The 17,091-nt window shown below is 39.4% G+C and overlaps 1 protein-coding gene across 2 annotated transcripts in view; it reads right to left on the bottom strand.

Moving 5' to 3' along the window:
• Positions 1–17,091, bottom strand: part of alcama (activated leukocyte cell adhesion molecule a) — a 138,613-nt gene that overhangs the window by 16,061 nt on the left and 105,461 nt on the right. For both annotated transcript variants that reach the window (XM_022681394.2, XM_022681395.2), the window contains exons 5-9: positions 10,262–10,349; positions 9,985–10,158; positions 7,569–7,693; positions 3,709–3,841; positions 284–396 (exon numbers count right to left, since the gene is read on the bottom strand). In XM_022681394.2, coding sequence (XP_022537115.2) covers positions 284–396; positions 3,709–3,841; positions 7,569–7,693; positions 9,985–10,158; positions 10,262–10,349 — 633 coding nt within the window. The remainder of the gene's footprint in view (positions 1–283; positions 397–3,708; positions 3,842–7,568; positions 7,694–9,984; positions 10,159–10,261; positions 10,350–17,091) is intronic.

The raw sequence follows: 17,091 nt of genomic DNA, 5'->3' as shown, positions 1-17,091 counted from the left end.
CTAAAAAACGTGCTTTACAGTACGGATCCAAATCAATACTCCTTAAAGTTATTTAGCAACAGTAATGATTAGTTTTCATCTCATTAATACACTAGTTCACTTTAGAACTTCAAAGCATTTAAAACTATTTTTTAAGAAGCTCTAAAATAAAAAAAGGTTCCGTAAATTGTAACTGATTATTTTCACATTTAAATGGCGATCTGTAGATCTGCACCAAAACAGCTGAATCTTTCTGACCTCAGGGCTGAGAGTTTAAGCTAGATGGATGTAGTTCTGCTCTCACCTTAGTCCAGATCACTGTGGGTTCACTGGAGACGTTCTTGTCCACCTTAACCTCCAAGAGCTCTCCAAGCTTCTTCAGCACTCTTCCTGAAGGACTGACTGAGAGGTCCAGGTCTGAGAGAGACAAGAAGGGTAAGAGAAAGAGATGATATTATGGTTAATAGTCTGTTTATATTCAGATTTCTGAGGTTGCCATGTAAACAGCATACTCTGTTTTTATAGATCTGAGAATGGTCTAAAAGTGTAATTAAGAATTTCAGTAAAGAAAGCTGGATTTTAGCTCAGTGAATGGTTTTACACTTTCCTGGAGATTTCTTAGTGTGTGATTTAGGGATGGGAGGTTAAGTGAATGAATTTGATTAATCGAATTACTGTTTTAATGTGATTTTCAAAACTGGATAATAAATATTGTACATCTTTACATATAGATGTAAATCTATAGTAATCTAGAATAAAAAGACATTTGCTTCAGTCAGAAAACGACAATAACTCTAATTTGGCAGTTATTTTCATATTTTACACTTTTCCCTAAAGTTACAGTGCATCAGTTTTTGGTAAGAATGTGTAACTGCACCAGGCAAGCTAAAAGTGTGTTCTCTTTTCAGAATGAATGAATCTGGTCATTTTGGCGAAAAGAAAACAATAGCTTGTGCACCACTTTAAATGGTAAAAACTAAAAATCTAACCTGTAATCGAGAATTGCCAAATATTTTAAGAGAATATATATATTTTTTTCAACATTCCCCAGCCCAAACTGTAAGCAAGCATTGTTTAACACAGCACCTGTGAGACAGCAACACAACTAAAACACTGAAATATAAACCAAATTATACAGATATTTTGATAAAATTGCAAAATTTTGTCCTAAAGTACAGTAGGTTATATAACAGGGGTCTCAAAGTAGCGGCCCGCGGGCCACATGCGGCCCGCGACGCGGTTTCATACGGCCCCTCACGGGTTAACAAAATAAACATACATCTGGCCCGCAATTCAATTTAATTATTTATGCTTTATTATGTTCGTTTTCATATTTTATCTTAACTTGTATTTTGGTGTGTGTGTGTGGTTTTTTTTTTTTTTTTTGCTTACGCTGCGTTGCCTGCTTTAGTAGTCTTCAGTAGCCTTCAACAGTCTAACCTTGCAGCCGTGGTGTGTCCACTAAACTCCGTAGTTATAAACATCCTGAGGTTAGCAGCGCGCTAACTGACCTGTTTATAATGTAATCCGAGCAGTGACTCTGTGACGCTGCTCTAAACTGCTGCTGTTAGCTGCTTGGGCTGAAAGATGAACTGTAGAGAGCTGTATTATCCGGTTAGTGGGGTTATTTTATTTCATACACAGAAGAACTTACAAATTTTTAAAAACGCTCCAGACTGGCTCAGCTGAGCTCTGTAGCCCGTGGCTGGGCTGCAGCTCTGACTAAGCAAAGACTGCGGGCTTGTGGTGCTGCAGCTGCAGCTCCGACTAGTGGTTGGATGAGGAACTGCTAAATCTGAGGAAATGCTAAATCTGTCACAGCTCACAATTTTTGATTTTATATTTATTAAGCCTTATTTCAGTATCAAACGTTTTGATCAAAGTTAATATAACTTATAAATTAAAAGGATTTATGTTAATAGAGCAACAAGCAACCATTTTTCCATGCAACTGTAATATTTGATTGAATAAATAGTATATTGAGAGTTATTTAACATTAAGGAGTAATTACATTCATTTTGTATTACATCTGGTTACATTTTCTTATATTTATAAGTTACATCAGAGGACAGCCAATATGCCAATGTGGCCCTCGGCAAAAATGAGTTTGAGACCCCTGTTATATAATATCATGCTTTTTACCTCCCTCCTTTCTAGACTCTAATGACTACAATTCCCATAATCCACCTCACATCTTGCCTGTTTTCAGCCAATCAGGGGTCTGAGTCCTGTAGTTCTATAACCTGTCTTTTTTTGCCCTCTTACTTTGCGAAGTATTGCCAACCTGCATGTTGCGTATTGTTGCGTAAGTGTTTACTCTTGTGTTATATTAGCCTTCTGTTTAATTTGTCGATTCTTCTGATCCTACTTGTCTCTATGGGTTACATCTCTGCTTTTTACTTCCCTTCTGTTTCCTTTCTATATTTTAATGACTACTATTCCCATAATCCACCTCACACCTTGCCTGTTTTTGGCCAGTCATGGGCAGATCAGTCCTTTAGCTCTTGAGTTACTTTTGCCTGTTTATAATCAAGTCTGTGTATACAGACCTATCTGTTTTTGCCTTCTTACTTTGCGAAGTATTGCCAACCTGCTTGTTGCATATTGTTGCGTTAAGTGTTTTCTTTTGTGTTATGGCAGGATTTACCTATTCTCTGGTTTCTGATCCTACTTGTCTCTGCCTGGTCCATGTCTGCTTTGATTGCCTTAGCCCTGTTACTTGTTAAGTGTACTGCCTGGTTATCATCGTACACCACATTCGACACTTATTAACTGATTTATCCTTTTTATATCAGCAAGTGTCTGACCGGTGCTTCAACACCCGACATTCTACAAGCACAGTTATGATACTTTGGGCTGGAATTGTTGCAGAACCGAGTAGAAATTGTGTTACTTCTGCTGGTATCAACTCAATATTGATAGCAGGTTCTGGATCAGTTGCATCTGTGATGGCAATATCTCAATGTCCCATATCTGCTCACTGCAGGCGAGTCTCTCCTGCTCATCAATCTTTTATATTGACAGTATGGAGCAGCTCACCTTCCTCAACACACACACACACACACACACACATCAGTGCTTCGCAGTGTGTTAAGCACACACTCCCTGTGTGAGTGGCACTGTTTCTTTTCCTTCCTTTTGCTCCATTTACATAAACTCAGCAGAGAGAGGCAGCGTGAAATACAAGCATCTCAGTAACCACATTATGAAAAGCTCTTAGATCTATATGCACACACACATACACACGTGTACACACCTCCACACTCACTCAGGCGCACACACTCGTACACAAGCGCGCACAAATTCACACCTCAGAGAGTAATTAAGTGTGGGCTGGGTGTGAAAATGTAAGCGTCCGCTGTAGCCTCCGTTCAGCCCGAGTCCCAAACTCTAATTAGTCCGACTGACCAGTGTCTCCCACCTCTGCAGACCCCAGCGGAGATAAATTTGATTAGCACGTCTCCCGCGCATTAATTTGTGGCATAAAAGAGGATGTTAAAGGGCTGGAGAAGTTCAGACGCCTCAGCTGCGGCTGCGCTCTCCTGCCAAAAAACAATTTGCAGACTGACCCTCACACGCCGCTGCTGTGAGAGCACTGCCGCAGGACCAGAGCGTGATGGAGAGAGAGAGAGAGAGAGAGAGACAGTAAGAAAGAGAAAGAAAATGAGAAAGAGGTGTGAGGGAGATGATAATAATAATAATAATAATAGGAAGAGAGTAGCTGCTTACAGTTCACCGTGATCATCGCTGTGGCTTCCATCTTGTCGTTGTTGGGCAGAGAGCATTTGTATTCGCCTGAGTCGTCGCGGGTCACTCCAGAGAGAACGTGCACGTTGGAGCCGGTCACCGTGACCTTCTTACCCTGCACACAGGAGAGGAACAGGAGAGTAAACAGTCTGAGTCTGAGAGGATAAATACAGGCTGGATGCAAGAGAGCCTGGGCTTGGTTTACAAGTGTCTTAAAGTGATCGTCTGGCCAAAAAAATCTAAAAAAAAATGCACTCTGTTTGACTATTAAACCCTTACGGTACGCGTCCATTGGCACTTAAGCCCCAACACATCCCATTCATTTCAATGGAGAGAGACGCCGCATGCCGCAGTGCATGCTGGGTTGCGTTGCGTTAAGCGCAGAACCGCCCTCAGGCACGAAAGTTGAGCAGATCTCAACTTTATTCAAATGAATCCGGTCGCCGCGCTGCGTCCAGCCAATCAGGAACAGAAGGCTGCCACACCACACACACACACGAGCCTCACAGTGAGGCTCACACACACAGAACAGGCGCCTTTCAAACACAGAAGAGACGCTAAGAATGGCGGAATATATATTTATACAACTATAGATCACAGTGAGGTTTACTAAAAATGTAAACTCTTAAAAAGTTATAATTGACTACATCTGTTGCTTCATTTGAATTCAAAACCGTCACGGACTCGCCCACACGCGGCGAGCCGAGAGATCCGGCACGGCGACCTGAGTTGAAGAAAAGTGCCAGTGGACGCGCACCGTTAGTGTAATCCATCAGTCAGGACTGGCTGACAGGTGTGTCTGGTTCCTAATGTCTTCTTGTGTCTTAAAGTAAAGAAAACTACCATGTAAAACACTGTTATTAACAGGTTCCTCCAACAATGCTAAGCTGGGCCAATGCTAACAATGATAACCTGACCCTGTTCCCTTTGGGTGGATAGATGGCGCTCTCTCTCCACATCACTCCTACAGTGACGTCCACAGCACAGGGCGTCTGTGAGCTGATGTATCGGAATCGAGTCCCTGCGCTTTCCTCCGAGCGTTGGCGCTGTGATGCTGCTCGGCAATGCTGCATCAGCAGCAGCTCGAAAAGAAGTGGCGGCTGACTTCACATGTATCAGAGGAGGCATGTGTTAGTCTTCACCCTCCTGGTGTTTTGGGGCTTACTAGTGATAGGGGGAGTCCTATTGAGTGGGCTGGATAACAGGCCGTGTAAATTGGGGAGAAAATGGGAAGAATTTGAAATAAAATTATAAAAAAAGGTTATTGGAAGAAATATGTCTAAAAAAAACTTCACACAAGCGCTTTTTAGTTAATAAAATACATCAAAAACTTGATTTTTTCCTAATATTTTTCAAGTACAAAACAACCTAAGCAGACAGTGGTGGCCTAGAGGTTACAGAAGTAGACTTGAGAGTTGAGGATCACCAGATTTGATCCCCTGGATCAGTAGAAAGTAGGCCTTCCTCTTCCTTAACATTCACTGAGGTGTCCTTGAGCAAGACACTTAATCCCCAATTTCTTCCCCGAGCACCGAGGTGGCTGCCCGGCCACTCAGAGTCTGACTTCTTCACTGCCTCAGATTGGGTGAATGTAGACTCTGAGTGCAGTACTGAATGCTGTACAGCTCTGCAGTGACCATAAAGGATGAGCTTCATCTAAAGAATAAGTTATATTTACATATAAAGTACCGGTCAAACGTTTGGACACACCTCATCATTTATGTTTTTCTTGATTTTTATTTACTTAATTTAGTTTCAACATCGTAGATTAATATTAAAGACATGAAAACAATTAAGAGACACATATTAAATTATGTAGTAAACAGTAAAAAAGTGTTTTTCCTCCACATGAATCCCCTGATCTAAACCTTAAAACTGAGATGGTGATGTGAGGTGATTTCATTGGGATGAGCTGGAGCTTCACAGCGTAAAGGAAAAGCAGCAGCTATTGTTCAGCACCTCCAGGAACTCCTTCAAGACGCTGAGAAAACTATTCCAGGTGAATTTCCATCATTTGTTTATGAGATTCCGATGCCTTCAAGTCAAATTTTCATGACCATATCATTTTTAATACAGTGCAGAAATGAGTCATAATACTATAAAAGAAATCAACTAAAACTATTATAGTACTATTATAGTAGGTCTAAAATAAATCTGACACACAATTTTTAATAATAAAATGTGTGTCAGATCCTGAGAGCTACATTGTGTAAGTCTAAATTACTGGATTAACTCTGAGTTGATGTATTTGTTAGCTTAAAATTGTTTTTTTCTGTCGATAAACTGTAACACAAAGATTTGTAGACCAAATTTCCATGACTTTTCCAAAACTTTCTGGGTAATTTTATATTTCCAAAACTCATCCAGGCCTGGAAATTGCTATTTTTTTTAATTCCATGACTTTTCCATGTTTTTCATGACCGATCGAACCCTACTACTACTATATCTAAAGTATAAAACATATTCTGCTTTGTTACAAAGTAATTCTGCATGTGATCCTGTATATCTTTAATTCAATCTTCAATATTAAATGATTTACTATGTAAAAAAATCACAAAAAAGAAAAAAAACAGTGAATGAGAGGAGTGTCCAAATTTGTGACTGGTACTATATAAACACTTATTATCAAAAAGAAAATAGTTCCACCCAGAAGAAAGTGAAGTGTCAGTGAATAGCAATGCTATTCAGAAGAGAGATAACGTTTATCAGATATGTTTAGACTGATATGGGCAATACTTCCTGGGCTACACAAACAGAAGTAATGTAGTAATGTGTACGATATGTGTGACACAATGAAGTTGTAGAGTAGGGGTGGGCCAGAATTTTTTTTTTGGGGGGGGGCCAGAAGAAGAACTATATTTGAAGTCACGGGCCACAGACTCTGTAATAAAACATAATTAAATATACCACTTTAAATAATACATTTTCCTGATTCCTTTCAGCGCACCCTTTCCGCTTTTAGATTCTTTGCCCCGTTTTTCTGCGCTATAACTGCGCACTCTCTCCGCTTTTACACTCTTTGGCCCGTTTTTCTGCGCTATAACTGCGCACTCTCTCCGCTTTTACACTCTTTGGCCCGTTTTTCTGCGCTATAAATGCGCACTCTCTCCGCTTTTAGACTCCTTGGCCCGTTTTTCTGCGCTATAACTGCGCACTCTCTCCGCTTTTACACTCTTTGGCCCGTTTTTCTGCGCTATAACTGCGCACTCTCTCCGCTTTTACACTCTTTGGCCCGTTTTTCTGCGCTATAACTGCGCACTCTCTCCGCTTTTACACTCTTTGGCCCGTTTTTCTGCACTATAACTGCGCACTCTCTCCGCTTTTACACTCTTTGGCCCGTTTTTCTGCGCTATAACTGCGCACTCTCTCCGCTTTTAGACTCCTTGGCCCGTTTTTCTGCACTATAACTGCGCACTCTCTCCGCTTTTAGACTCCTTGGCCCGTTTTTCTGCACTATAACTGCGCACTGTCTCAGCTTTTAGACTCTACAACCTCTACAACTCTATGCTGAAACCTGTGACATATTGTTTTAAACAAATGCATTACGCACTACTTCTGCATGTGTGGCTCTATAAATACTGCGTGTGTCTGATCCTGTGATATATCTTCAAATGAGTGTCATGGTTCTCTAAACCTAATCCAAAATGAATGGCCCTTTTTAGACTCTCACTGAAAGAAAAAAATAAAAGTTTCCTAAGAGAATATTGAAGAATGATGTGTTTAAGAATTTAAGAGAGATTCACTTTAAGATCTTTTATTATAAGTTATAAGTTTTATTATATAAGTTATTTTCCTTTGGCCCCTCCCACTCCAGCCCTCTGTAGGGAGTCACATGGGCTCACCTTGATGTGGAAGTTGAAGTTGGTGGGTGGTGGGTTTCCATCTGCCTGACATTTCAGAGTCACGTTGTCACCTTCCTTAACAGGTCCTGCAGGCATCACCTGCAGACTCACCTTTTCTGTGGGGTCTGAGACAGCGACAGACAGAAACACAGAGTGAGTGAGAGAGAGAGAGAGAGAGAGAGAGAGAGAGAGCATACAAGGTCATTCTCACACATTACACAACTGATACTCTTTTGAAATCCCTCTTTTTCACTGTTCTGAAAACAGTGAGACTGAGAACGATCAGAAATAGCATTCAATTTTATTTTTACAGACTATAAGCTGCACTGTATTATATGGTTATAACGCAGTAAACACACAGACTACAGTCCGATATACTCACCTCTGAACGGTGAAAGAGCTAGCGCTGCGGTTAGCAGCTAACGCTAATACTGCGCCAGTCTCGGTGCTGGAGAAACTTCACTAAGACTCCTGTACAACGCTGCAATTCAGCGGAGTTGCTTTACTGCTCCTTACAACCTGACTGGTAAAATTCATGTATTTACATTTTACGATTTTTAGGAAAAAAATTAAAGGACTTTAAGTGTGCCTTAAAGTGCGAAAAGCCAAATGCCAAAAGTCATGAGACAGCAGCTCGTAAAATGTTCATGAAGTGTTACCTCATGAGACAAATTGGGAACACCAATGCCTGTATAAGAAGTGAGATGTTTTCTTGTAAGTGAGGTTTACATCACACTAGTATATATATAGAAAATGAGAAAATAACTAAATAACTAAAAAGATGCAGACCTTTTATAAAGTTTTTAGAGTTCAGAAATAAATATTTGCTGGAATAACCCTGGTTTTTAATCACAGCTTTCATGCATTTTGGCATGTTCTCCTCCACCACTCTCCTCCTCACTTCTGGTGACAAATATGATCAAGAGGAATTTTGTGTTTTTTACAATACCAAAATTGCTTTTTTTTCCTCTTAAAGGCCCATGCAATTTTTTTTACTTAATTTTGTACCATTTCCAGTTATTTACTGGACCTGAAGAGCTTAAATGGTAAAAATTAAGGACAAAAATGGGGCTTCTAAACTGTAGTGTATCTGTGTGTGTTTATTTAAGTATTTTAGAGAACAGATAAGAACATACCTCAGCCAATTAAAAGCAGTGACTTAAAAATAAATAAAAAAATGTTTTAAATTAATAATTACTATATATCTGAGTGAGATGAATTGATGGTTTGGAGTTTCACTGGTTGTGCTGCCAACAAACAAATACTCTGAATTCCTTTGTTAAGTTTCGGTTGGCAAAGTACTTATCACAAACACTTCTGCAGAACTGACTCGTTATGTTCTCACATTCTTCATTAGCTTGTTTCAGCATTTAACACCATTTAAAACCATTGTTTGCTCTTTACTTTGCGAGAAATTGCTCAAGAGAAATGGTTTAAAATGGCTTGAAATTATAAATGATTGTATATGAATAATGATACTGAAATCAGATATGTTGTGCTCTAAAACAGCTCAGATCTAGTTTTGAACTGAAACACAAAACACAAAGCTTAAAGGTCACCTTCCGCGAAAATCCGATTTTTCTTGTTTTTTGTGGAATACAGTAGGTCTCTCCGAGTTGAATGTGTACACCTGCACATTAAACTGTTTTGCAGCCCCCATTGTCTGCAGGAGCTAAGCAAAGAAATCCCCCCTCCCCCCCTCCGAAAAACGGGTGAATTTTGAATTATCTTTCTGCCTACGTAGGCAGAAACTCACAGACCAGCCCACCTTGGCTCGAGAAACTCCCAGAGGCGGAGCTGAAGCGACGCAACATCACCGCTCATCAGTTAGGAGGTGGGAGGCAGTGAGCGGTGGAGGGGCGTCGCAGTGCTCCTAGCCAATCAGAGGAGAGATATTTGCATGCTGTTTGCATGTATGAATATTCATGAGCAAAGCTGGAATCCGGTCATTTTGGACACACCCCTAAAACAGTCCATTAAAAAAGAGCTATACAGAGACACCTGAGCACTTTTTTTTTACAAAAACGGCTCACATGTCATTCATTCATACTAGAGACCACAACTAGACATTTTAAAATGAAAGAAAAAACGACGGAAGGTGACCTTTAACAACATGACCTTACACAGAGTTTGTGATATATTGTGATGTTTTTTCTGATTCAGCCTTTTCTGCTTAGTATTGATATCAGCCCATTTTTATCCAATAAATCCATGAAAGTAAGAAGCTCTGACGTGTAGAGCGAATTAACTGTATTCCAAGATATATATCACATACACCTGTAGGGGGTGCTCTAGACTGCAGCTTGTGTTTATTCACATTTCACTGCCTGTCTATGTGTGTGTGTGTGTGTGTACACTTTATTTATGGATGCAAATGAGTGTTTGTGTGTGTAAAACACTGGCCGGCTGTACTCACAGTAGATGCTGAAGGCCACTGGTGCGGTCACCTGGTCAGGGCCAGTCACGTGTCGCACAAGGCAAGCGAACTTTGAGGTCATATCCTCTTTCCCTGCTGCGTACAGCAGCCGAGATTTACTGCTGGACAGTCCGGTCACTGAGTCTTTCGTTTCGGTGGTGGTGATTACGACCGCTGCACACAAACAGATAACCCACATACCGGTCAGACAAAAGCACTACCTCAGTGTGCACCAGCAGCACTAATCTACCAACAATTACTGAACTGATCAACTCACTATTGCCATTGTCCACCAGGGTCTGATTGTTCTTCAGCCAGATGATCTCCACTGGAGGGTTTGCGTCTGTGGACACACACTCGCCCAGCTGCAAAACACAGGCAGGTACATACACACGTTTATATACACAATAAACCAAAACAGTCTTCCTTTACATTTTCTTCAAAATCTCAAGATGAATTAACCAATATAAATTTAATAAAATATTTTTAATGGACAGTGGTGATTTTTCAATCTAAATCTAAGTTAGACTAGAGTATACTAGTGCTTAAAATGAGCCAAAAGTCCAGCTTTGCCATGAAGCTGCTGGCGGTGGCAGGGGTGGGTAGATGGCGCTCTCTCTCTCTCCCCGCATCACTCCTAGGGTGATGTCCGCAGCACAGGGCATCTGTGAGCTGATGTATCAGAACCAAGCCACTGCGCTTTCCTCCAAGAGCGCTGTGATGCTGCACGGCAATGCTGCATCAGCAGCAGCTCAAAAAGAAGCGGTGGCTGGTTTCACATATATCGGAGGAGGCATGTGTTAGTCTTCACCCTCCTGGTGTGTTGGGGCATTACTAGTAATAGGCGGAGTCCTAGTGAGTGGGTTGGCCGTGTAAATTGGGAGAAAATGGGAAATTTTTTAATAAAAAATGATTAAAAAAGAGCCAAAAGTCAAGTCACAATTCTTTTGGCTAGTGTCCAAGTCAAGTCATAAGTCTTTAGACTAGAGTTTTAAATGAGCCAAGAGTCACGAGTCTTTAGGCTACAGTCCAATTAGAGTAACCAGTCTTTAGAGTAGAGTTTAAGAGCTCAAATCAAGAGACAAAATCAAGAGACAAGTCACAAATCTTTAAGCTAGAGTCCATTCAAGTCACAAATTCTCAAGATAAAGCTCTAATCAAGTCACTGGTATTTAGGCTAGAGTCAAGTCACAAGTTTTTAGGCTACAGTCCAAGTCAAGTCTTGAGACTAGAGTTTAAATCAGTTTAAGAGTTAATTTAGGAGTCTTCAGACTTAAGTTCATTCCAATTCACAAGACTTTAGGTTAGAGTTCAAATCAAGTCAAGAGACTAGTCACAAAATTTTATTCAAGTCACAAATCTTTAGGCTAGAGTTCAAATCAACTCACTTGTCTTTGGGCTAGAGTCTAATTCATGTCACAAGTCTTTAGACTAGAGTTTAAAATGAGTCAAAAGTTAGGTCTGAAGTCTGTAGGCTAGAGTTCAAATCAAGTCAAAAGTTAATTTAGGAGTCTTTAGACTTCAGTTTATTACAAGACACAAGATGTTACACTAGAGCCCAAGTCATGTCAAAGGTCTTTAAACTAGAGCTTAAAACAAATCAAGTTCTTTACAATAGAGCTCAAATCAAGTCACACGTCTGTAGACTAGAGCTTAAAACAAGTCAAAATCTTTCAAACAGAACTCAAATCAATTCACAAATCTTTAGGGTAGAGCTCAAGTCACGCGTCTTTAGGCTAATCAGTTGCAAATCAAGTATTAAGTCTATTTTTATGTGATTAGGTGTGACTTTGAGTTGAGTTGATAATTTGAATGCCAATCTCTGCAATTATTTTACTTTTATTTTTTATATAATTTTATTTTAAATTTCAGAAAATCTGTCTTATTTCAGCATCAGACAGAGTTACAGACACAGCCAACTGAATTTGCAACCAACTGGATGATGCGCTAGTCAGAGTCGGAACAGCAAATGTTTAAATGTAATTAATCACGTACAAAATGCTACATGATTACACACTTTTTTAAAGGATCTGCTGCTAATATCTTGGTCCCAGAGACCACAGGAGAACCTCAGAGAACCAACAGCATATTAGCAAGGTGGTCATAATGTTTTGGATCATTGTTGCATCTGTGTTGTCCAGTAAGTGTACGAAAACAAACAAACACACACATATATGCTCACACACACAGTGTACGCTTCATCACCGGGGCTGAACCAGATCACAGTTCTGAAAGCGTCGCTCTTTACTGCTCGGCAGGTTCTTTTGAACGCTTGCTGATCTTTGATCCAGGAAGTGTTATCAGTTTCACTTCACACAGCGCAGTGTGTATTTCTGGCCGGCTGGGAAAGAGCGGAGTGACACAGCTTCTATTTCAGGAGCTTGAGAAAGCACATACTGATGACCTTAGCTCACATTTATACGAACAATAAACTTAATCAGGGCTGATTCACAGGGTTGCTGGGGGACTTCTTTGTCCCCCTGGACAGGAAGCCTTGGGCTGTTCGGTGCTTTTGGCTGGGTGTGGTTTTAGGTGTTTTGCCTGGTATTGCTGTAACCCTTGTGATTTATGATATGCAGTCATGCCTGTGGTTGAGGAGAGCTCAAAGCCTTGTGGGAAATCACCCTGGCACAGTGACATCGGCTCTACTCATGTGACCTAATTATCACAGACCGAAACATTAAATCAGAGTGTGTGTGTGTGTGTGTGTGTGTGTGTGTGTGTGTATGTGTTTGTGTACCTGTGTCTCTCTCTCCTTCATATCAACTGCAAGCCATTTTAGCCTACAATGCCATGAGCAGAACTCACAGCTACAGTCATAACTCAATATTATACATTTCAGATATCAGCTATTTTAAATATAAATCTTAATTTAAATCATTTATCAGTATAAACTGAATTCCAGATATTATTACTACTATAGATAATATTAACTACAAATAAAAATGTTTTAGACACCAACAATATTAGTCTTACTATTTAAAATCTGAATATACATATTTAAAAGAATGTTTTAGATATTTGGGGCGAGATATTCAAAGACTTACTAAAGAAACACATAATTTGACATTATTTAAGATAGTTACTCCATTGCTTTAAACTACCTGTGCATGTGTGAATAGTTTGGTTTAGGGTTTTACTGAGTGTAGTATAGGGAGTATAATGGAGTATATTGAGTATACAGTAGTGTAATGGACTATAGGTAGAATGGGGTAGAATAGGCGTGTATAAAGTAGTATAGGAAATATAGGGGATATAAGGGAGTTTGAGAAGTATATGGTAGTATAGAAAGTATACAGTAATTTAGGGGATGTCGGGTAATATAGGGAGTATAGGGGAGTATGTGGAGTATACAGTAGTGCAGGTGATAATAGGGTAGAATAGAATATTATAGATCAGTATAGGAAGTATAGGGTATATAGGGGAGTATAGGGTAGTATCGGGAGTATATGGTAGTATAGGGGAGTATAGGGAGAATATGGAAGTATAGAGTGTTGTGTAGGTGATAGAGTAGAATAGAATAATATAGATCAGTATAGGAATTATAGAGGAGTATAGTGTATATCGGGAGTATATGGTAGTATAGGGGAGTATAAGGTATAATGTGGAGTATACTTTTGTGTAGGTGATAATAGGGTAGAATAGAAGAATATAGATCAGTATGGGAAGTATATGGTATATAGGGGAGTATAGGGTAGTATCGGAAGTATCAGTAATATAGGGGATGTAAGGTAATATAGGGAGAATATGGAAGTATAGAGCAGTATAGAGGAGTATAGGGTAGTATCGGAAGTATATGGCAATATAGGGGATGTAGGGTAATATAGGGAGAATATGGAAGTATAGAGCAGTATGGAGAGGTATAGGGTATTATGTGGAGTATACAGTAGTGTAGGTAATAATAGAGTAGAAAAGAAGAATATAGATCAGTACAGGAATTATTGTTAGGTTCCATGTGCTCTCTATCTCTTGTTTTCTTTTTCCATCTCTCTGCCCTAATCTCTCTCTATCTGCTACCTGGTATGACAAATATTGGTAAGCTCCCACTGACAAACAGTGCCAGCAAAGTGTGAGTTATTATAATAAAGAACAAAAAGGTGGGGAGATCTGTATCTTTACTCTTACAGTCTTATAGTCTGTAGAAAAGAAAAAAGTAAAAAAAAAACACTTTTTCAGGGGGAGAAAGGGGTTCACCTATTAAAAGAGAAAAAGAGAAACAGAGACGCTCGTGATGAGGGTAATAATGGCTATGAAGCCAAAAGGATGATACATAAGCACAGGTGCGCAAGATCACATAAAAGAAAAGAAGGAAACAGAGAGAGAGAGAGAAAGAGAGAGAGAGAGAGAGAATACCCTCTAAAGGCAATGATCACTCATCCTGAACTCACACGCAGACTTCTCAGAGTCTGGCACTTTTAACAAGGCCCATGGAGCGTTTGGTCAGTCTACCTTAGATGTAGTTTATAGTGTTCTTCACTCCTGCCTCAAAACTTCCTCCCTTTCTTCTCTTTTCCTGTCGGCACTCGCCCCGAGCTTAACCTCAGCCTCCTCTTCAGCCAGAGCGAATGTTTCTAACATGAGCTGCTCAAAGGCACTTTAAGGAGGGGCTTCTTTTTCTGCGCTGTGTAAACAAAGCGGCGGAGCTTTGAACAAGATCTCTGTAGGTGGTTATACAAAACAAGTTCACTTTACCACCCCAGAAAAACATGCAGCACTCCTTCTGCCTCCCTTTTCTATCTGTCTGATATTTGAGCTATCAGACACTAAAAGAAGAATCACAATAGATATATGCTCTTATAGAATCTTAGTGAAATTTTTGCAGAACATATTAGTGCTGGGTGGTATACCGGTTCATTCAGTGTACTGCGGGGTGAACTTGAACCGGTATGCATTTCTCTCATACCGCCATACCTCTAGAGGGCGCTGTGGAGCACCGTGCGGAAACAGCACCGTCAAAGAAGAGAATCAAACGCTGATCTAGCTCTGTCCTGCAGATAAACCAGAACAACTCGTGCTGCTGTTTCTACTGTATGAGTGTTTTTATTAAGCAGTAACTACAGCCCTGTTAAATATATTAATACAGTAGCTTAAAGAATTATTTGAATGTATTTTTTAACTGGAGAAAGAAGGGAATTGTAGCTTATTTAATTACTTTAATGCCTCTAATGACTTCAGGAATAACATATAGTAAATTCATATTAAACTTATAACTTACTTGTGCAATAGATCTTTTAAGAAATATCTCTTTAAATACTCAGACATTGAGTAGCTATTTTAGGTTAGTTTATAGTGCTTATGGAACTATTTATTAAAATATAAAATGTTGTAAAGGAAGCTGTGTTAAATTTGTTAGTGTATCTATTTTTAAGATCTATTGTTTACATTCTTTAGCCATTTAATAAATATAATAAAGTCTGATTTCTTCAAATATTGTGTATATAGTTTGTGGGACAAAGTAAACCCAATACTAATCAAAGCCTTAATTTAAAGCCTCCGTGCTTTATATTAAATGTACTCCTAACAGTACATTAACACACAAACCTATATTAAAGCCCAGTCATGCAAAAACATAAATAAATAAATAATAATAATAATATAAAAACCGTGATATACAGTGAAACCATCAGAATCTTGAAAAATACTGTGATATGCATTTTTGGCCATAACGCCCATCACTAGAACATATACATATAGCCACTGTCACTCAAAATATTATCACTTTAATTCTGGTCGATTTAGGTGTAATATTATTAGTAGCCCATTTATTGTAACATTTTGATGGAATATAAAAAAAAAACAAATTTATATTATGTAAAAATAAAAATAAAATCTAATTTTGTCACCAGTACAAAACTGTTTGCAAAGAAAAGTACAATCATGCTTCAAGTACAAGCTAAGAGAGTCTGTAAATTCCAACACAGAACTACACTTTTGAGCTCAGAGAGTGTCGTTAACAGAATTTGCTAGCTCTGCTTATACTTGCTGTACTTGTCTTCATGATGTACTCTCAAGAGGGGTATCCAGTTAGTGGTTTTAAGTGTCTTTACTCTTCTTCCTCAACAAGACACTTTTGTTTTACACATTCTATAAACATTTGAGATTGTATCAGAAACGGTAAAGTCCTGATGCACTTCTTTTGGTCAGAAAATCCAACTTGTCAACCAGTCCTGATAATGCCTAAACTAACGGAGGAAAAAAGCTCTTGAGAACCAATTTAAGGGGCAGTGGTGGCTCAGAGGTTAGACCACCGGGCCACTGACAACAAGGTTGTGTTTTTAAGCTACAGAATTGGTAATTTACAGTTATGGTCTTAAAATGTAAATGTAATTCCCAAATAAGAAAGCATTGATGAATGTCAAAACTTGCGAAAGGTGTGTAAAGTGGGTTTTTTAGAAGATTGTTTTTCTTACAAATGCCAAAAGATAAAAAAGGGAAGCACACAGATCACAGAAACAACTAGAATTCAAGCCTGTCGCTTTGTCCTCTGTTCAACAAGCTTACACTGAGCATCTGTGACAAATCCTCAAAGACCTTATCATATTTGTCAGAAAGCTCACTGTAGGTCAAACAAACATTCTTAGCTTCTCAGAGTCGTCCTGATGGTGGAAACAAATCTGCCACAATGCTATAAAGACAAGGTCTTTAGAGCATTGTGGAGCTGCAGAGTCCAGATCTTGTGTTTGCCTGCTTGAGCCTTTCCACAAAGTGTGCATTTATTTCATTTTCTGTAGGTTGCTACATGCTATGATACTCTCATGCACAGTTAGGCATGGAGGCATATACTGTAGGCTCTGTATGGCATCATGGGGCACTTTTGCCCACAGACGTTGCAGTTGGATCTGTAGATCCTTATACACTATATGCTTATACACTGCCAAAGTTGGTATTCCCAATGGACCAATGGACCAATGCTCAATGGGTGATCAATCTGGCGACCATGAAGGCCAAGCAAGTGTTCCTATCAGTCATAGACATTCCTCGAAACTCTTGCTGTGTTTAGGTGAGAAATATCCTGCTGAAAAACACCAGTTGGAAGCAATTTGATAAGAGTGCGGTCATGAATGAGAAAACTCTATTGCTACAGACTCGAACCATATCATCTTTAGC

The sequence above is a fragment of the Astyanax mexicanus genome, chromosome 20 (genome assembly GCF_023375975.1).
Source record: "Astyanax mexicanus isolate ESR-SI-001 chromosome 20, AstMex3_surface, whole genome shotgun sequence".
Taxonomy (NCBI): Eukaryota; Metazoa; Chordata; class Actinopteri; order Characiformes; family Acestrorhamphidae; genus Astyanax; species Astyanax mexicanus.
The sequence above is the reverse complement of the archived record's forward strand: the minus strand, read 5'-3'. Positions and strand labels throughout refer to the sequence as shown.